Here is a 21233-nt window from a genome sequence, read left to right on the forward strand (position 1 = left end):
ATGCTGACTGTAGCGGAACTAGAACTCACAACACCGCCATCTACACATTCGCAGACGCAACTATCATCAACTATCCTGCATCGCACATGCAGTGTTCGCGCGCACAATGAATACAGATAGATCACCCCGACAACAACTGACGGGCAGTAGCCCACATGACAAAAACTCCTGTCCGGTCGGAGGATCCTCCCCTTTACTGCGAGGTATGATGAGCTTTACTCTCTGCTCACATACCTCCGCACTGACTATACGTTACTTTAGGTACTTATTGTAAGCTCTGTTCTCTATAGGAAACTGGCTTCCTACCCGAGGCAACTTCTTACGGACCGGAATGAAAAAACACGCGTAACGAAAGCGCCTACAACCCTGACTGATCGAAGCACTCTAAAGATCGAGAGGTGTGGAGCCGAGATAGGGAGGCCTTTGCCCAGCAGAGCAGTATAAAGGCTAAGGAAAACAAAAGCTTGGGGCGTTTATATGATCTTTACTCTTTTAGGCAAAACAGTCCCAGCTTTCTTTTAAGCGTGTTTTTTAGTTTTCTAAACTATTATTTCTATTTTATACTTTTTTACACCTAATCATAGAGTTGCATTTCAAATAGCCAATCCGCCACCTTGGGGAGGCCGCCATATTGGATCTATAATGTCGTTTTTAGCTAGTAATTTATTATCATCAGAACTCTGAGCGTGTGCAAAATTTCATTGTAATCGAAGACCGGGAAGTCAAATTAAGAGTTCAAGATTTCTTACATACATAATAAAACAGTTACAAATGAAGCTAATTAAGCGTGTTAAAAATAGCCTAATATGTTTTGATATACTGGGTCCCTCGAAGTATTAGCAAAGTAGCCTGCATGTCAAGGGTAGTCAACAGCCTTCGATCTACCGTCAATTGATTCCTCCGTCTCGGCAAGAAGAAAATGCCTCCGATGTGTGGCAGAATGTTTCGATGAGTGTTGATGAGATCAGCATAGTTGAATCTATCGATCGAGGTAGACCAATGCATTTTTGATCGACCGATCGTCTCTTAGAGTACCTACCCGCACACTGACGGCCGACAGTTACCCCGATGGTAGGTTTTTTTCTTTTTTTTTTAAGAAAATCATTGTGAATTCAATCAAAGGTTCTTATGTACTCTATTATGTGCTCTCTTATGTACTTCTTTTATGTATTCTCTTATGTATTCTCTTATATACTCTCTTATGTACTCTCTTATGTACTCTCTTATATACTCTCTTATGTACTTTTTATGTACTGTCTTATGTACTCTCCTATTTACTCTCTTATGTACTCCTTTTATCTACTCTCCTGTGTACTCTCCTATGTACTCTCTTATGCACTCTCCTATGTACTCTCCTATGTACTCTCTTATGTACTCTCTTATGTACTCTCTTATGTACTCTCTTATATACTCTCTAATGTACTCTCTTTTGTACTCCACTTATGAAATCTTATATACTCCTTTTATGTACTCCCCTTATGAACTCTCTTTTGAACTCTCGTATGTACTCTCTTATGTACTCTCCTATGTACTCTCTTATGTACTCTCCTATGTACTCTCTTATGTACTCTCTTATGTACTCTCTTATGTACTCTCTTATATACTCTCTAATGTACTCTCTTTTGTACTCCACTTATGAAATCTTATATACTCCTTTTATGTACTCCCCTTATGAACTCTCTTATGTACTCTCTTATATACTCTCTTATGTACTCTGTTTCAAAAGGTATTAGTATCTTAGAATGAAGAAGAGTAAGTTTTGTTTGATATGGACCCTCCTCGAGCGAAGGTCTCCGCCAGCCTATTCAAACAACACAGCCAATATAAAACAAAGGTAGGTAATAATAATCTTCCACGCCGATTTCGGCAACGGCGACCACTTCGACCCTAATGGCGTGCGTGTGCTCTCATGTGGCTGGAGTACCCAATTTTGTGCGTGAAAGTCCGCGTACACTGCGGACATGTCAGGCACAAAGTTGTAGTTAATAGCTACAGGTGGTCGAGCTTTCAACTCATCTCGTTTAGCATCCAACTCAGAAAGCCGGCGTGCTTCAACGTCAAAGACTTTGGCTTTAACGCGGCTTCTCCAGTCTCTGCGGTTGGATGCCAGATTCTCCCACTGAGACGGGTCAATGGAACAGCTTTTCATGTGGTACCCTAACATTATACAAGCCATCTTATGTACTCCTTTTATGTACTCTCTTATATACTCTGGTATGTACTCTCTTATGAACTCTCTTATGTGCTCCTCTTATGTACTATCTTATGTACTCCTCTTATGAAATCTTATATACTCCTTTTATGTACTCCTTTTACGTACTCCTCTTATGAAATCTTATATACTCCTTTTATGTACTCCTTTTACGTACTCCTCTTATGAAATCTTATATACTCCTTTTATGTACTCCTTTTACGTACTCCCCTTATGAACTCTCTTATGTACTCTCCTATGTACTCTCTTATGTACTCTCTTATGTACTCGCCTATGTACTCTCTTATGTACTCTCCTATGTACTCTCTTATGTACTCTCTTATGTACTCTCTTATATACTCTCTTATATACTCTCTTATGTACTCTCTTATATACTCTCTTATGTACTCTCTTATGTACTCTCCTATGTACTCTCTTATGTGCTCCTCTTATGAACTCTCTTATGTACTCTCTTATGTACTCCTTTTATCTACTCTCCTATGTACTCTCTTATTTACTCTCTAATGTACTCTCTTTTGTACTCTCTTATGTACTCCTCTTATGAAATCGTATGTACTCCTTTTATGTACTCCCCTTATGAACTCTCTTATGTACTCTGTTTCAAAAGGTATTAGTATCTTAGAATGAAGAAGAGTAAGTTTTGTTTGATATGGACCCTCCTCGAGCGAAGGTCTCCACCAGCCTATTCGAACAACACAGCCAATATTAAACAAAGGTAGGTACCCTAACATTATACAAGCCATCTTATGTACTGATTTTATGTACTCTCTTATGTACTCCTCTTATGTACTCTATTATGTACTCTCTTATGCACTCCTCTTATGAACTCTCTTATGTACTCTCTTATGTACTCCTTTTATCTACTCTCCTATGTACTCTCTTATTTACTCTCTAATGTACTCTCTTAACGTTATGAAAAGAGAGCGCCGTGGTTTTTAGATGATATTAAATATTTTTTTTTAATCCTCATAATACTGAATCCAATCATATACATCTGAATCATATACATATTATATGAAGTTTCTGTCGACTCTGGGTGTTTTTTGGCCATTTTCTTTAGAAGGAATCTTGGAACTCAATATTCAAAAATCATATTAGACTAAAATAAAAACGTGGGGCCCATTACCTAACTATTGCTGTAATACTTTCTTCTAGAGGTATGATAGGTGTGGATTGCATCGACTTACTATAATCGTAACTGGAGATTTTGACAATCAATAATCAGCCGTAGCGGCTTCACCAGCGAACGCCGAGCTCACGATCTACCAAAGTATAAAGATATGCTTTGCCATAGGTAGGATTTCAGAGGGCCGTTCATATGACCGGGACCACCTACGTAGGTTTACAGGTAAGTAACAGTTTTTTTTTATTTTCTAGTTTTCAGTGCACATAAGATTAAACCGTTTAACTTAAAAGTTTTTTTACCGATTTTTTATTTTCTACTTTTTAGTATTTAATGAAAATGCCTACCGAATATTCCTCATATGGGCCAGCAGCGATGAGGGAGTGCCAGCCTCTTACTCACCAAACACCGTTGTGTTTCGTCGTAGGCCTTTTATGTACCAGGACCACGGTAACTCTTTCGAACAATCCCGCAGCCCAGGCAGGCCTTGGACCTGTTGGGCCCCGCTGGGGTTACTGCTTCTTGTAGCCGGATGGTGACAAAAACCTATCCTATGTCCTTCTCCCGGGTCTAAGCTATCTCCTCTCTAATTTTTAGCTTAAACGGTTCAGCCATTATAAAATGTGTAACTAACACGACTTTTTATATAAATTGATATTTAACTAAAAGTTGTTATACTTATAGTATATTATCTAGGATATATGATATTGAATAAAGATAGAATGTTAAAAAAGATGAGGCGAAATATAACTAAGATCCTTTAGAGATAGAAGTTATAGAAATAAAAGTTGGGGTGAGTCACTTACTAGAATATTGGCAAGGTATGAATGAAAACACAAACATTTTTTAAATAAATTTAATTATTCAGCACTTTAAATCTTTAATTTTATAACAAATTAGCTAAATACAACATTCACGGATTCACATTCAGGCAAACTTGCACCACTGATCTTGAATCTTTGCTAGGTTTAAAGTTAACAATGATATTAATGACGATGATGTTTCAAATACGGTTACGGTACCTACGTATATAATAAATTGCATTGAAAATCACTTCTTTCTCTAATAATATAAACTTACTACTTACACTTAAACATAATTCGAACAGAGTATGTACTATAATACGATTTAGTGTCAAGATCGGTGGTGCAAGCGAGCTTAAGAGGACGAATTGGAATTTTTGGCGCCAAGGATGTCAATTTTTCTCAGTAAATACAAAACGGATCAAAATACAACTTGGTTACCTGAAAGTTCATGATATAAGCCTTATTTTGTTAGTTGTAGAAACATGATTAGGTAACTTTTATAACAGAGAAAAATATATCAAACATACCTCTTTTTAAAAAGAGATTCACATATTATGGGCAAACGGGACCGATTTAAGCCTCTTAACTTTTTTAGTAGTTGAGTATATACATACTCTTTAAAATGGTAGTAGGAATTTTTATTAAATTATCATTTCTAAATATTAAAATTACAAAACCATTTTGTCGCTTACGACTTTTAGTTATAAGCTAGCGCGCGTATTGTTATCCTCGCCCCGCTCAGACGCTCCGACCCCTTTTGGCGCCTTAGATGCGCGTGCCGGTTATGGAATTATTGTTGACCACTTCCTCGCCTTAATGTTTCAGATCATAACAGCATTTACTTGACTACTTTAAACCCGTGAAAAACATTAAGAGAACCCGCACACTACAAACTAAACAGTTGTCCGTTGATTGGAAATTTTTCTTTTTTAAAGAAAATTATAATGCGAATCAAAATTTTCTGTCTGATACCGGCTAAATACCAGACCAGACCGATAAAAAGTTTGTAGTGTGCGGGTACTCTAAAACATATGTTACCTAACTAAATCTAATCCATTTCACATTTGCATGCCCTGCTCCGGTGGAAGAACTGAAACAAAAAGTACAGTTAATCAATTGCAAATAATAACAGAGCCTTAAAGATTTTGTGTCGACAAACAGGATAGATGCAAGACTCACAAAAAACTTGAAATTCATGAATCTATTTCATTTTCGTGTGTACTGATATGTATTATTTTATAACCTCGTTAACTGCCTCGTTGGTCTAGCTGTCGCAAGTGCGGCTGCTGAGCACGAGGTCTCGGGTTCGATTCCCGAGTCGGGCCGAAATTGCTTTGTGGGTTTTAGAAGACTTTCACAAAGCAGCCCGGAGCCTGGAAGTTGGTGTTTGATACTCACGTGCATCGGAGAGCACGTAAATGTCGGTCCTGCGCCTGATCTCTTTCCGGTCGTGTCGGATTACCGTCCCATCGGGCTATGAGAGTTAAGGAATAGTGAGTGCACCTGTGTCTGCGCAAATGCTCGTGCACTATAATATGTCCTGCGTAGTTGGCTAATCTCCTTACGTGAGAACAGCCGTCGTAGCCGATAATCGGCTAGGAGGACATCATCATCATTTTATAACCCCAATACCTACTGAGATACTACAAACTAACTATGTCATTTTTTTAGACAAGTGTTCAACAGACATTTAAAAGTTTTTGTGGTACGACGGATTATGTCTATTTAATGCTTAGGAGTCGCTGAATATGATTGTGTTACACCTTAAATGTCGGCAGGACCCTCTTGGCGACGTTGCTTCGTTGTTTTTCCCACTAAGCCCGGTTGTTCGCACCCCCTAAAGTGAGATTACCAATTTTAGTATACGGTGTAACACGTCGCAACAGATTTATTAACTTTCAGACTTAGACTTTACAAATAGACGTAGCTAGACAAATGGACAGATACATATACATACATATAGAATTTTTAAGACACATACGTTTGTAGAAGCTGAATATAATAAGACGTACCGTAAGATCGTTTTCTATAGCGGTCGTATGCGTATTTGCAGCCGATGGCAACGAGGACTCCGGCAGCGAAGGCGCAGAACACTCCTATTACCACGACATGGATTGCAACTTTCGTCGGCTCTGGCTTGTTGGTCACCTGATGACCAGCTGCTGCATCGTGGCCACTACAAAATAACATTAAAGCATTTATAAAATAAGAGAATACAAAAACAACGTTTTTTTTTTTAAATTGCAGCAGGTTAAGTACGTTAAGTAGCAGCCGGGTCGATCGGTCCTAAGGTTATGCAACGCTTAGCACGCTGGTCCGTAAATGGGTAAACCATATTGTCATAACGGCTTCCTCCGTGTTTCGTAAGGCACGTTAAATTATTCGTTCTGGCTACCATTTAAACATATGTATATATCTTTACCAGTCGAGCAGGCGGGCTTCAGGAGAGGCTTTTCCACCATAGGCCATATACACACCGTAAAGCAAGTCCTCGAAAAGTATAACGAATATGGAAGAACAGTCTATTTAGCCTTCATAGATTACTCCAAAGCATTCGACAGTATTAAGCACGAGTTTATTTGGAAAAGCCTGGCTAGCCAAGGAATTAGCTCAACCTACATAACAGTTATTAAAAACATCTACTGTAATAGCAAGGCCAGAGTAAAACTTGAGAGTATTGGCAAAGAGTTCCCTACTATGAAAGGAGTTCGACAAGGCGACCCACTCTCGCCTAAACTCTTCTCAGCAACGTTGGAATACATATTCCGCAAAATAGATTGGGATAACCTAGGCCTTAACATTAACGGTACGCGTCTCAACCATCTACGCTTTGCAGATGACATCGTCCTGTTTGAGGAATCACCAGAAAAACTGCAACAGATGATATTGGACTTGATAAAAGAAAGCCGGAAGGTAGGCCTGGAAATGAATGCCTCCAAGACTAAGGTGATGACTAACAAGGAAATGAAAGAAATAAAAATAGAAGGGAACAACCTCGAGTATGTTAGTGATTACATCTATCTGGGACAGGTAATATCTCCTAAGGATCAGATGGCAAAAGAACTCAACAGGCGAATTGCTGCGGGATGGGCTAAGTACTGGAGTCTCAAAGAAATAATGAAAAGCAGGGACCATACCATTAGAACAAAAAGAAAAATATTTAACTCTTGCATTTTATCATGCCTAACGTATGGCTGCGAAACCTGGAGCCTCAATAAGAACCAAAGAGACAGACTGCAAAGTTGCCAACGTGCCATGGAACGAAGCCTATTATTTATCAGGAAAAACGACCAAATAAACAGTCAAAAAATAAGAAGCAAAACAAAGCTATCAGATGTCTTGGAGACAGTAGACCTACAGAAATGGAGGTGGACTGGACACACTGTTAGGAACAGGCTTCTCAAATGGAGCACCGTAGTGACTAACTGGTACCCCAGGGAAGGAAAAAGTGTACGGGGCAGGCAAAATAAAAGATGGGAAGACGAAATTAAGAAGACAGCGGGACCTTTCTGGAGAAGAGCTTGTCTAGATAGACATCATTGGAAGGAGCTAGAGGAGGCCTTTGCCCGAAGGCACTCTGATTTAAGGGATACTATTTAAACTAATAACTTGTAAACATATGTACAAATTCAGAAATAAAGGCTTATTACATTATATATTTATATATATCTTTGGCAGTACAGACAGAAGCCAGAAAATATGAAAAACAGTCTCTGCACGGGGACCTGGTTGGCCGGGTTTAAAATGCCAGAGAGGTAGTCATTCCATGTAAAAAACTGTTGAAAAAGGCGAGTCGGGTGACGCAAACACAACTTTTTCTCCACTACTTTCAAAGGAATAAGGAATGTTCCGAATTTGAAACTTACCTGTTGCTTCCTGGCGTTCTATTGCTTCCTGGTGTTCCTCTGGCATTGGTTTCTGGCTTCACGGTGGCATTCGTTTCTGGCTTCACGGTGCCATTTGTTCCTGGCTTCACGGTGCCATTTGTTCCTGGCTTCACGGTGCCATTTGTTCCTGGCTTCACCGTTCCATCGCCGCTTCCTGGCTCCACGGTGCCATTTGTTCCTGGCTTCACGGTGCCATTTGTTCCTGGCTTCACGGTTCCATCGCCGCTTCCTGGCTCCACGGTGCCATTTGTTCCTGGCTTCACGGTGCCATTTGTTCCTGGCTCCACGGTTCCATCGCCGCTTCCTGGCTCCACGGTGCCATTTGTTCCTGGCTTCACGGTTCCATCGCCGCTTCCTGGCTCCACGGTGCCATTTGTTCCTGGCTTTACAGTGCCATTTGTTCCTGGCTTCATGGTTCCATCGCCGCTTCCTGGCTCCACGGTGCCATTTGTTCCTGGCTTCATGGTTCCATCGCCGCTTCCTGGCTCCACGGTGCCATTTGTTCCTGGCTTCATGGTTCCATCGCCGCTTCCTGGCTCCACGGTGCCATTTGTTCCTGGCTTCACGGTTCCATCGCCGCTTCCTGGCCCCACGGTGCCATTTGTTCCTGGCTTCACCGTCCCATCGCCGCTTCCTGGCTCCACGGTGCCATTTGTTCCTGGCTTCACCGTTCCATCGCCGCTTCCTGGCTCCACGGTGCCATTTGTTCCTGGCTTCACCGTTCCATCGCCGCTTCCTGGCTCCACGGTGCCATTTGTACCTGACTTCACCGTTCCATCACCGCTTCCTGGCTCCACGGTGCCATTTGTTCCTGGTTTCACGGTTCCATCGCCGCTTCCTGGCTCCACGGTGCCATTTGTACCTGGCTTCACCGTTCCATCACCGCTTCCTGGCTCCACGGTGCCATTTGTTCCTGGCTTCACCGTTCCATCGCCGCTTCCTGGCTCCAGGGTGCCATTTGTTCCTGGCTTCACCGTTCCATCGCCGCTTCCTGGCTCCACGGTTCCATCGTTGCGTTTTGGCGGCCCTGTCAATTTTATATTGACAGCACTGTAAAAAAAAAAGAATTATTGTGTTTCAACGTGGCACGTAATTGAGAAATAAATTAGCGCGCAAAAGGGTCACTTCATATACTCATAAACTTAAATCATAACTAGTAATGATAGAAGCATATGTAAAACCTTCGTAATAAATTGCTAAAATATTGTTTATTGAATGCTTGGTTGAAATCAAAACTACGTTATAAGGTTCTTTGTTGCCGATTGGAATGAAGCCTCCCGATTAGCGACGATTTTTTTACCCAGTTCTCTGTCATGGACATTGTACCTGATTGTTTTCAAGGTAGGTACTTACTTTATGTTCTCACAAAGTATAATAGCCGCATTGACTCTGAAAAAAAAATATTTTGAATTAAAAAAAAACTTGCTTAATTACGTGTAAAAAGTATGAAAGCCACGTAATTTTTGCTGTCGACTGAAATACAACTACATTAGACGGAAAAATGTGAACCAAATGATAGACAAGTGGACTTGAATTGGTATGATATTATCTTATTATGATTATAAACCCCTCCACCTCAAGAATTATAGTATTTTAATATATTTCATCATCAATATACACTAAGTTGTTTTATGTTTAAGTTTAATCCAGATCTGACTAGTATTTTTCAGTCATGCGTTTCAATATACTCATTTGAAGCCAAAAGTTTATAAATTAATGTCTGTATTTCAAGAGAGACTTTGACCATCTGTTGTTTCTTTTCAATGGCAGATGGGTAAAAATCAACCATCGGCCGACTAAAACTTTGTAGTGGGCGCGCGCTCTTATACTTACTCAACTACAGATAAGCTGTCAAAACGTGTCCGGTTGCTACACTGAAAAAGAAAATATAAATTTATTAATTTTGATACAGTCTGACCGTTATTTGGGGCAGTTGACACATATTATCATGCAGTACAAACAACGGTATTTTCCCTTGAAAACTGACAGCTGTCAACTGCACGAATCATCAGTTACTCTATAAATTCTTTATTTTCTTTAGAAGGACGTTGAAGTAAGATGCGGGAAATTCAAGTATATACTGAACTTTTTTATTTTTAAACTAAATAAAATGTCGTTCAAATATGTCTTTTTAACCTCGAAAGCTGTTTATATTTATATTTTTACGAATATATTTATTTTTACATAACTTTTATTTCTCGAGTTATTATTATGTATTTTGTTTGCCATTTAATGCAGAAATTCGTCAGGTTTCAGAGAATTTATACATATTTATTTTTGTATAGGTGTATTTAATAAAACTAAACCTATACTTACGTGAAAAGACAAACTAGACTTGTGCCATCATGTGTGCCATTGAAAATTTTGTCTTTTTAAAAAATACGAAAATTACTTAATGGTGTATTCATATCGCAAATGATATCGAGCAAAAATGAGCAAATCACGTTTGTTGTATGGGAGGGGAGCCCCCAAAATATTTATTTTATTCTAGTTTTCAGTATTTGTTATTATAGCGGCAACAGAAATACATCATCTGTGAAAATTTTAACTTTCTAACTATCACGGTTCATGAGATACAACCTGGTGACAAACGGATGGACGGACGGACTGACGGACGAACAGAGGTGCAAAAACAATAGGGCCCCGTTTTACCCTTTGGGTTCCGAACCCTAATAATATTACGCGTCGTAAGCATTTGTCGTGCACTAAAATATTACATATATTTAATATTTGAATTTCCCGTGCCTTGTTTATTTTTTTTTAAATATGTAGGAACTAAATATACTTTAAGTTTCAGTTGCATAAAACGCAACCCAGTGGGTGAACGCCAGTTTAACATTTGGATTACAACGTGTTATTATACAAACTTAACGTATTTAACACAAATTAATTACCAATGAGTTCAGATTAAAAATAATGGCGTCATTTATATAACTGTTATCGACATGAGGAAAACAAATTGTATTCGTATTATTAGCCTCAGGTCCCAGAATGTTTGGTCAGCATGTATTAATAACTATGTTTTAAACAAAACTAGCTTTTGCCCTCAGTTTCACCCGCGTCCCGAGACAACTACCACCCGTAGCCGGTGACAAAAAAATTCCTCTTCTATCCCTTAGCTAACTCCCCTCTATTTTTAAGCTTAAACGTTTCAGCCGTTCTTGAATTATAAGTAGTGTAACTCACTGGACTTTCTTTTACACTGATTGAATATTTGGAAAATACAAAAGAGCTATAGCTAAAAAAAGACAGAAATTTCTAGATAAAAGTGATGAATGGATAGATATATAGATATAGGCTTACCACTCGTGGTGGAACAGTTGGAATCGGCTTACTGAAAATTAATATAAATTATAAGTTAAATACAAATTATAAGTTATATTAAACAGTATAGTGAATGTTCATACAGAGTTCTCTAAACGATCAGTTTACATATATAATATTGTGCATCATCACAAATGCTGAAATTTAATTGATTGTATGTATTTGTATAGACCTAATACTGCAGACTAGCTGCTTCCTCTCGGTTTCGCGTCGGAGGACGTTACCATTTTCCCGCATCCAGGCAAAATATAGCTTATGTTTTTAGGGATTTTCTCAAGCTTTCAAAAATGTAAGAATTTATCAAATCGATTCAGTAGTTTCAGGCAGGCACAATCACATTAAATGAAATGCGTTAATATACTGGTTTATATATGTCGATTAACACAAAGAAAAAAAAAAACAAAAGTAAATTGAATAAAAATTTGAGAAAATTAGAACCCCATATAAAAGTCAGTCTTACAAACAACTGAAATTCTCCCTTGAAAACTGACAGCTGTCAACTGATCAAAACATTCGATACTCCTTACTTTATCTCTGCTTTACACATGCTGTTGTAAATTATAAAAACGAAAAATGAGTCATGTGGTTAAACCGCTGAATGGATTAGGTTATTTCTTTTACAATTCGCCTTAAAATATCATAAAGTATATGTGATAGGATTTAATGTGATTGTGAACGACACACTCGATATGTCACAGAAAATTTTTCTTGTAATAAAAATCTGATCATTTTGATAACTTTTCAGTAAGATTGCTTATAATCAGTGTATCGTAAAACTGTATAGTCCAATATCCACGTGCGGACAATAGTTCCCTGGGAATGTGAGTAAAATTAAGCGTTCCTTAGTATTTTATAAACTGTCACTTACGCTGTACAGGCGCATACAATTATGGCTGCATTGTAGCTGTAAAAAGAAAAGACAATCATGAATACAAAATCAAAACTTTTTATTTCAAATAGGCCTATAGGAGGTATTTTGAGGCGCCACAATAATCGATCCCAAAGAGTGGGTCTCATGGAGAAGAACCGGGGAGAAACTCCATAGACACCATCATTAGTAATTATTTATAACAATTCAATAGTTTTCATCACATCAAGTGTTTACAGGCTTAAGTATAGCTGCCTTATTTATGTAAACACATAACATTAATTGTCATCACACTAAAAAGTTTGTATACTCGCAAGTTATATATTTTCACTAGAAAGTTTATACCTACACTCGAAAGATTGTGAAGCCTTGGCTAATAAATATCTATGACATTCTACACCAAAAAATCAAAAAGTGTTTAATCAAAGTGAACTGAAATTCACCCTTATCGAACGTCAGAATTGCTTGAAACAGCCCCCAAAAACGCCCACCCTCTGTTAAAAAGGCTAAATATGAAAGTTTGATAACTTCGTGCAATCTATTAACACTTACATGTTATCCCAGACAGTTTTATCCACTGACACTGTGGCATCTTCTGCTCTGATATTTACACTCTGAAACAAACAAAAACAAAATAATTGTATATACCTCTATAGCTATTGACAAAAAAAAAACACCATCACCTTTCATTTGATATAAGCTGCATCCAAATCGAAACAGCCTTTTAAGAGCTATGGTGCCCCAGCCAAGCAAAGACAGATGTCAAACTTGTAGCTTTTTGAGTCGGGGGTTGTATAGGCTCTAAGGTCTTTAGTTTTTCAAAATACCTTTCTATTTATCCCGAATAAAATATTATTGTGTAAATAATGTTAGTAGACTCAAAAGTTCGAGAGGTGTGGAGACAAAATGGGTAGGCAAAAAAAAATTGTAATAATGTCTATTCTCTATTCTATTCTATTGTTATTTATGGCAATCCGTGTCGATGTTGCTGTCGACGATTCTGCCAATGACAAGTGGGATGAGAAGCAAGTAGTGCTTGTGAATAAAAAAAATAAAATAAATAATGTGATGCTGTAGCCTATCTTGTGTAACTTAATGTATGTCAGTGTGACATTTTATTTACAAAAAAGATACCCACATTTATCTGGCTGTTGCAAAATTTTGCAAAATGTTGCAGATTTGAACCAGAAACATTTTTTTTTCTAGTCTGTCTTAATTATTGAATTAGTGAAAACAAAAGATTATACTGAGAAAAATTATGCAACTAACACATCGTGTTGTATGAAAAATTTTAAAAATATGTGATAATCTCTATCAGCCACACGACTATTTGTATTTTTTTATTTTTATTTAAGGTCAAACTCAAAACCATTCAACCTACTTTTAATATAAAAATGAAATATATATATGAATAATTATTGAAATATGCAGTTTGTGTCGTCACTATCAGAAAACAAAAACTAATAAAAACACGCCGATTGTTCATTACAAGATAAAAAGTTTATTCCATGAAACATTATTATCAATGTACCGGGGAATATAGATTGCAGAGTTACAATTTAGTCTAAAACCGGCCAAGTGATCCGTGCCACTGTTCATGTTGGCGACAACAGAAATGCATCATATCTGAAAATTTCAGTGCTCTAACCATAAGGGTTCATGAGATTACACCCTGGTGACAGACAGTCACGTTTTACGCTTTGGGTACGAACCCCTAAAAAAGTCGCCACTGGTTGTAAACTAACAGACTAAACAGTTGACCCATTGACTGGCATTTTTTTTTTTTAAGAAAATCTTGTTTCCAATCAAAAGTAGTCTTATACCGACTAAATACCTGATGTTTGTAATGTGCGACCTGCAAATGTGAATGCGAATGTGCGAATGTGAATTTATGACCCCAAACAAATTATCGGCCGACTTTAAAAACTCAGTTTTCATTATTAGAAATTAATAATATAATCAGATAACCTATAACGTATAATTTAAACGTCCATTTATGTAGATTTATCAACACTTGGTGTAAAACACCGAAAGCTTCGTGACAGCAAATAAAAAAAAAAATCGCAATTTATTTTAAGTGTGACGCTTTCGTATGCAAACTATGACTTTGACAATTAATTTTACGATTAAAGCCAATTGCGATTAGATAGTCATATTACCACAAATTATATTATCAGTCAACTGGGACTTTTTAACAACACACATGTATGTAGATATATAAAATCTACATAAATATTACAATTCACCACTTCGTAAGAGAATACACCAAAAATTTCTCAAAACAGACTTAAAAAAGAAATACAATATAAGTTCAACTCACCAAAGAGATACCAAATAGAAATAATAAATAACACTTCATTTTGAAAAACCACGACCTTTTGGGTCAATGGTGTTGCATGGAATGAAATATGAACGCGTACCACAGTTTAGTCCTTCGTTATTCATATGACGAATGATTAAATACGCATGTATTGTATACCTATTTATAAAGCTTTGACATTTGAAAAAACCACAAACAGTGGATGCAATGCCGATATTTTCCTGATTTGATAAAACGTTTCAGCAGTACGATATGTTTAGGGTACCGTGGTATATGTAAAATGTTTCAGGTAGAACTGTCACAGATTCTTATGAAACATCAAGATAAACAGGTATTTTCTTTATTATGTACACATATTCAAATTACAAAATGAAAACTATATTTAAAAGTTCAGGTGACACAATGGGTGATCTTATCATTCAAGCCTCTTCGTGCAAATATTATAGACGAGCTTCTATCGTGCTGCAGAATAAAATAGTAATAAATAATATAATTTACCGTTTTATAAGCGTGTTAAAAAAGCTTCTGTCATATCAAATAAGAAAATAATCTATGATTTTATTATTTGGTAGAATGAGAGCGGACGCTACTTTTTGTCTTAATAGAGTAGGCCCTCGTACAAACTTTATCAAAAGCGTGGCTGAAGTCCAAAATCACTGCTGAGCAATATTATGAGTTTTTCTTCTAGAAATCTGCTTATTACGCCGCCAATACGGTGAATTTGGCCCCGTTCCGTGGTTTTCCCGAAAGCCAAACTAGTGGTTTGAAATAATTAAATTTAGATATGACTTCATCATCAGCGTAATAAGTAATACAATAATTGAATGGCAACAGAACCCTATACAACCTATCTAATATTTTACGCAGGAAAATAAACGCACTGAACTTTGTTATCGAGAAGTTCAAAATGCCAATGTTAATTAAAAACCGTTACTCTTAGGTCAAATGAGAGCAAAAACCCCTCGGGAATTGTTTATTTATTTCGGAGCAAGGTCACATGGGGTATTTTTAACATGGGACATCTGAATATGACTTTGCACTATAGGTGAGGGATTTTACAGTACTTGGCGTATAAATAAAATTTTAGGGAGGTCTTGCGTATTTATCGGAGCCGATTGCTTCGAAAGTGATTAATAAAATTATTATATCTTTCTCTAATCTGATGATATCATTGGAAGTTGATTGTTTCTGTGATATTTCCAGATTAGGACGATCAGACCTGTTCGCCAAATGCAAGTGTGCACAGTTCCATACTATGACATATTATAAAGAATTCTTAAATGCGTTTTTCCATCGTGGTGGATTTTGATAGGTGTGCGTTCACCATAAAAACTCATACCATTAATTATTTTTCTTTCTTCTGCAGTCATTTTTGTTTTCGAGAAGTTTATCTAAAAATTCTGTCGATGTTTCTTAGAGGCTTATGTACAATGAGCAGGTTAAGTCGATTCAATAATGATGATATTAAGCCCAGACTCCCCCAAAGAGGATCAGAGCGGAGTTTTACAACCTTTTAAGTCTCTAGGCCATAAGTAATATGCAAAAGGTTCGAAATCCTAAAGACACAGCCAATCACATTAAAGTATTGAGTAACAGTAAGTGTTATACTTTTCTTTCTAAAACAACTTAAAAGTTGGGTATATAATGAGTATTTGCGAATGTGTTCATTGCACCCTAACGCCAGCTACATTTAACTGCACAGTACTATCACCAAATCAAATTCTGCATCTGTAAAGCAAAGTTTATATGGAGTTTATTTTTATATCAACTGCGTAGCCTGTTCGCAACTATGCTTTGAGGCCGGCTCCCCATGCAGAGTACCAGTGTTTTACCAACGAGCGACTGCCTATCTGACCTCATCAACCCAGAAGCCATGGAGAATAAAATGACAAGCGCAGGTGTCAAAACGCATTATAAAGGATTGTAGAAAGTAAAATCTCCATAATGCAGGTTTTGAGAGGGGGAACGTTACTGTCTTCACCCTTACAAGCCTTCTTCAGAACCCGCCTATTGTTTGTAAAATCAAAAATCGTAGACAGATGTCTCAAAGAACCGGAACGCCTCATTTGTTTAATCGTTGTCTATTTTTGACTCAGAAAAAGGCGCCTGACCTAGTTGCGTCATGGCATCTCCGCATATTTTTGGAGGAATAAGGTGATCACCTATCATTACCGTGCCTAGAGCTGCTTAACCTTGTGATGGTTCATGGGGCCGTTACATAGCCACATATTGTTCTTACAATAAAAGAAAATAATTTCCTATATTTTTCAACATTCCCAATTAAAGGCTAAATTTTTGTATTTTTTGTAAAAACCTTGTTTCTTTTTAATTTAGCTCCTTAATAGGCATTAATTAAAATAATCTACTTCGATATTTCCATCAAATAAACAGGTTTTTCCTTAGAATAACAATATTAACTAAGCTTATTATTTCACATTTATATTTAGGTCTGAAGCTGAAATAAATATGGGACGTTTTTCCTAGTTATTCAAGGAAAACATTAGCAGAATATAACATTGCAACTGAATGATAGAATCGCTATACTTAACGTTATAACGTCATTCGAATTAATAAAGAAATCTTTGAAAACAGATTTCCTCCTAAGTTATCATTTTCAGAAAAAAATATAACTATGATCATATAAGTATATTTATTTCAGTGTTTTTAAAATAAGAACACTTAAGATATAGGTATAATATATTATTGTACACTATGATTGATTATGATAAATAAATACATACAAATCAGTAGTGCAGCTGCGGTAAGATCAGATATTTAGCCGGTATCGGATCGACTGAAAACTTTTACGAGAATCAAAATTGTTGCCAACATTCAGGGCAACTATCAGCCCACTGTTTAGTCTGCAGTGTGGTGTGAGACAACTTATGGCTTTCAGTGAACTGAAAACTATCCGTTACAGTCGTCACGGAAACTAGCCACGACGACACATTACAATGTTGTAATCACTACAAACATACACGTGTAACTTAATTAATGGAGACTGTGGTAATTAGTCATATTGTTAACTTTTAAGGTAATAATCGATTTAAGGTTGTTGCATATATTCATATATTAAGACGCAAAGGAATGGAACGTAAACTTTAATGTGAGATATATTTTACAGTCATTCTGATATCAGGATCGCTGTCACTTTGTCCAGTGTGAAGAAACTGGTTCATTTCGCCAAGTCCATATGTATTTCGAAGGATGACGCGCTCGATCTAGAGGTTCAAGACTTCTGTACTTTCATGCATGCATAAATGCAAACAGACAACTGGTTGCGTCGTTTGTTTTACGCACGGAAGAAGGAAAGATAGTGGAGATGTCACAGGGAAGGTAGGTCGGGCACCTTCTTGTAGCTCAAGTAACAAACGGTAAACCTATCTGTCAAAGATTGGTCTAGATTTATTGTTGATTTTATTTTGAAAAGCATTTAAGCGCTATTTTCTAAGGAGATTTTGCGTTATGACATCTCTGTTAGTCTTTTGTTATCCATGGTTTAACGACTAATGGCCTTACTACAAAAACTTTAACCACTGTTTTACAGTTGTCTAAAAAAAATGTGGCTCCAAAATGAACCATATGTCAACGTCATAATTTGACATTTTTTTAGACAAGTCTTAAACTGACGTTAAAAAGTTTTTGTGGTAAGACGGAAAGGACAGATCAGAAGGGGTAGACAAACATTAAAACCACATAATTCAAAGACATACAACCGTGCAAGTTTTATTACTTTTAAATGATTTAACGATATCAAAACGAAGTTATTAAAAATACAGCATTGAAGATAATTTGGAAATCACCGTCTTACCACAAAAACTTTTTAACGTCAGTTTAAGACTTGTCTAAAAAAATGTCAAATTATGACGTTGACATATGGTTCATTTTGCAGCCAAAATTTTATTAGACAAGTGTAAAACAGGGTTTAAAGTTTTTGTAGTAAGGCCCTTAAGGTCTAGTTAATCCGTTGGTCACGATACCTGTCGCAAGTTTATAATTTTTCCTCATAGAAAAAAGTGCACAACGAAGAAGTTTTCACTCAAGGTTGTGGTAACTCTTTCAGACAATCCCGCAACCCCAGCAAGCTTTGGCACTATTTAACTGAGCGCGTGGCATCCAAAGTTCACCTCAACTGTGAATATCTACTCAACGAGGTGACTAATGATATTATTCATGATTTTATTTTATCACGGATGTATACTTCCTCTCTGTATTGTTATCATAGCTAGATTTGACGTACCTATGTCTAAAAACTAAACCTAATAAAGACCTTTTAAATATAAAAATAGTTATGCTGTAAATAGTAAAAGCTTCACGCAACGATTTTCAAAATTTGAAAACTATTGTATGTATGTACCAAAGTACTTCTAGGTATACCTACTACGCCAAATACTTGTTTATTTTTGGTAAAATTCTGGCATCATACAATTCTAAAAGGAAAACAATGTATTTTAATTAATTTGATGTTTTTGCTTCAAAATTATCTATTTCCTTATTTGATTCAAGGTCATTGTTTCTGTGCTCAATAACCAGGATTTAGAAAGTTAGCCGTGAATAACTTCGTGTTCACTAAATATTCGGCCGACAGTTGACGCGATGATAAGCAATTATTTTTTCTTCAAATAATATTCAGGGAACAGGGCAGGAGGAAGAAGAATATTCCACGAAATACTTGACAACGGATTTGACAAAATGAAAAATAGTTTCTTCACACTGGATACGGTAAAATATCTCGCATAAAAGTTTACGTTCAATTTCTTTGCAACTTAATATGTAGGCTACAACCTTAATTCGATTATTATTTTTCAAGTAAACAATATGCACTAAGTAATTAACTCAGTCTGCATTAATTAAGTTACACGTGTATGTTTGTTGTGATTACAACAATGTAATGTGTCGTCGTGGCTAGTTTCCGTGACGACTGTAACGGATAGTTTTCAATTGACTGAAAGCCATAAGTTGTCTAAATAAATATTCATGTTTTAGCGTAAACATATGTTTCGAGGAGCTCACACAGCAGTTGTTTACATGTTACTTTTATTTTTGATGATTTCCAAAGACTGTAATAAGGGGCGATGGCTGCCTCGTTGGTCTAATGTTTGCAAGCGCGGCTGCTGAGCACGAGGCCTCCGGGTTCGATTCCCGGGTCGGCCCGAAATCGCTTTGTGGGTTTTCTAGAACTTTCACGAAGCAGCCCGTAGTCTGGAAGTTGGTGATTGATTCACCCGTGCATCGGAGAGCACGTTAATGTCGGTCCTGCGCCTGATCACTCTCCGGTCCTGTCGGATTACTGTCCCACCGGGTTATGAGAGTGAAGGAGTATATTGAGTGCACTTGTGTCGCAAAACAGCCGCCGTGACCGAAATCAGCCGTGGACGCCATTATTATTACGTAGTATTCGTTTCATATCATTCTCCCTTTGGCAGCTACATTTGTTGCGCTAATAGCTTCCCCGTTTGCGCCACCTGGGCGGTGCACACAACCAGTGCACCTGCATTGGAATAAGAATTACATACCTAGTCACCTTGATCTATATAAATAAAAATGAATTGTTGTTCGTTAGTCTGATTAAAACTCGAGAACGGCTGGGCCGATTGAGCTGATTTTGGTTTTAAAATGTTTGTAGAGGTCCGGGGAAGGTTTGAACGATACGAAGTTCGCGGGATCAGCTAGTTGGAAATAAATAAAGTGTTATTTATATGAGTCTTTTATTTTTCGATGATTGTTAAAGTCGATGCTTGAAAGAAGATCTTAGAAAAGTTGATGAACTTTTTTAAGATTGTATGTACTTTCTAAGTATATCTTAGACACCATTGACTGTGTTTCGGATGGCACGTTAAACTGTAGGTCCCGGTTGTCATTGAACATCCTTGGCAGTCGTTACGGGTAGTCAGAAGCCAGTAAGTCTGACACCAGTCGAACCAAGGGGTATCGGGTTGCCCGGGTAACTGGGTTGAGGAGGTCAGATAGGCACTCGCTTCTTGGAAAGCACTCAGCTGAATCCGGTTAGACTGGAAGCCGACCCCAACATGATTGGGAAAAGGCTCGGAGGATGATGATGTGAGTGTAGGTCTTAGTTACAGCGAGTCTTGTTAGTAATTAACTAATTATCTGAGAAACTCGATAATTCATATGTAAGTGGTGCCTATTTGGACAGAGCCGGCTGTGGAATCAATTATGTAACTCTACATTAAATGATTTTATTACATTGCTTATGTATTTTACAGAAAAGTACAGAAAAGACTATGAGAACTGTAATACTGAACTACATCAATCATGTTACCACAAGATGCACTCACAATTTGTTAAACTTGTTAGGTTTGTTAGGTACACATTTTTTATACACTGTATTCTTAACAATGAAAGAAGAATCATCGACTTATAAATTGTCCGCTTCCTGTTCAAATATTTTAATAGCTAATTACCTAATCAATTTGTATCACTTTGTGCACACCTACTGACTTAAACTTTACCGACTCCCCAAATTATTGTCCCATCAAAAGGTTCTTCAAAATAATAATCACCATTAGCAGTTTTAACAAAAAGCTCAACTTGAAGTTATTTCCGAATCGCTGACACTATCACCCCGCACTACTTAGCGAGTATTGTGAATAGTTTAGGAGATAGCACACATCATTATATTGTAGTTGACTGACTGACACAGTGGTCCTGTGATTTACAATGACAAACGAA

General features: G+C 37.2%; 1 protein-coding gene across 4 annotated transcripts; it reads right to left on the minus strand.

Moving 5' to 3' along the window:
- Window positions 1-5175: 5175 nt before the first annotated feature.
- LOC124631715 (putative per-hexamer repeat protein 5) lies at window positions 5176-14690 on the minus strand. Of its 4 annotated transcripts, none has more exons than XR_006984534.1 (10): window positions 14541-14690; window positions 12773-12834; window positions 12221-12256; window positions 11332-11362; window positions 9862-9902; window positions 9382-9417; window positions 8008-9078; window positions 6154-6317; window positions 5905-5978; window positions 5176-5231 (listed from the first exon to the last, which is right to left on the minus strand). XR_006984534.1 is itself a non-coding variant. In XM_047166269.1 (10 exons), exons 1-10 carry the CDS (start codon window positions 14577-14579, stop codon window positions 5200-5202), a joined length of 1461 nt encoding a protein of 486 aa, XP_047022225.1. In that variant the 5' UTR covers window positions 14580-14690; the 3' UTR covers window positions 5176-5199. The 4 variants fall into 4 exon arrangements, 3 of the variants coding, with proteins under 3 accessions (XP_047022225.1, XP_047022226.1, XP_047022223.1); XM_047166269.1 differs by lacking the exon at window positions 5905-5978 and having other exon boundaries at window positions 8008-8968; window positions 9020-9078; XM_047166270.1 differs by lacking the exon at window positions 5905-5978 and having other exon boundaries at window positions 8008-8407; window positions 8891-9078; window positions 14541-14689.
- Between the last annotated feature and the right edge of the window lie 6543 nt (window positions 14691-21233).

This window comes from Helicoverpa zea, chromosome 7 (assembly GCF_022581195.2).
Source record: "Helicoverpa zea isolate HzStark_Cry1AcR chromosome 7, ilHelZeax1.1, whole genome shotgun sequence".
Lineage (NCBI taxonomy): Eukaryota > Metazoa > Arthropoda > Insecta > Lepidoptera > Noctuidae > Helicoverpa > Helicoverpa zea.

Excerpts from the sequence above, each read along its gene's own strand:
- LOC124631715 (XM_047166267.1), bottom strand. The coding sequence starts at position 14,579 with ATGAAGTGTTATTTATTATTTCTATTTGGTATCTCTTTG. Across the intron at positions 11,363-12,220 it reads ATTGTATGCGCCTGTACAGC|TAAGCCGATTCCAACTGTTC; the intron begins GTAAGTGACAGT and ends ATTAATTTTCAG. Across the intron at positions 6,318-8,007 it reads AGAACGCCAGGAAGCAACAG|TGGCCACGATGCAGCAGCTG; the intron begins GTAAGTTTCAAA and ends GTTATTTTGTAG.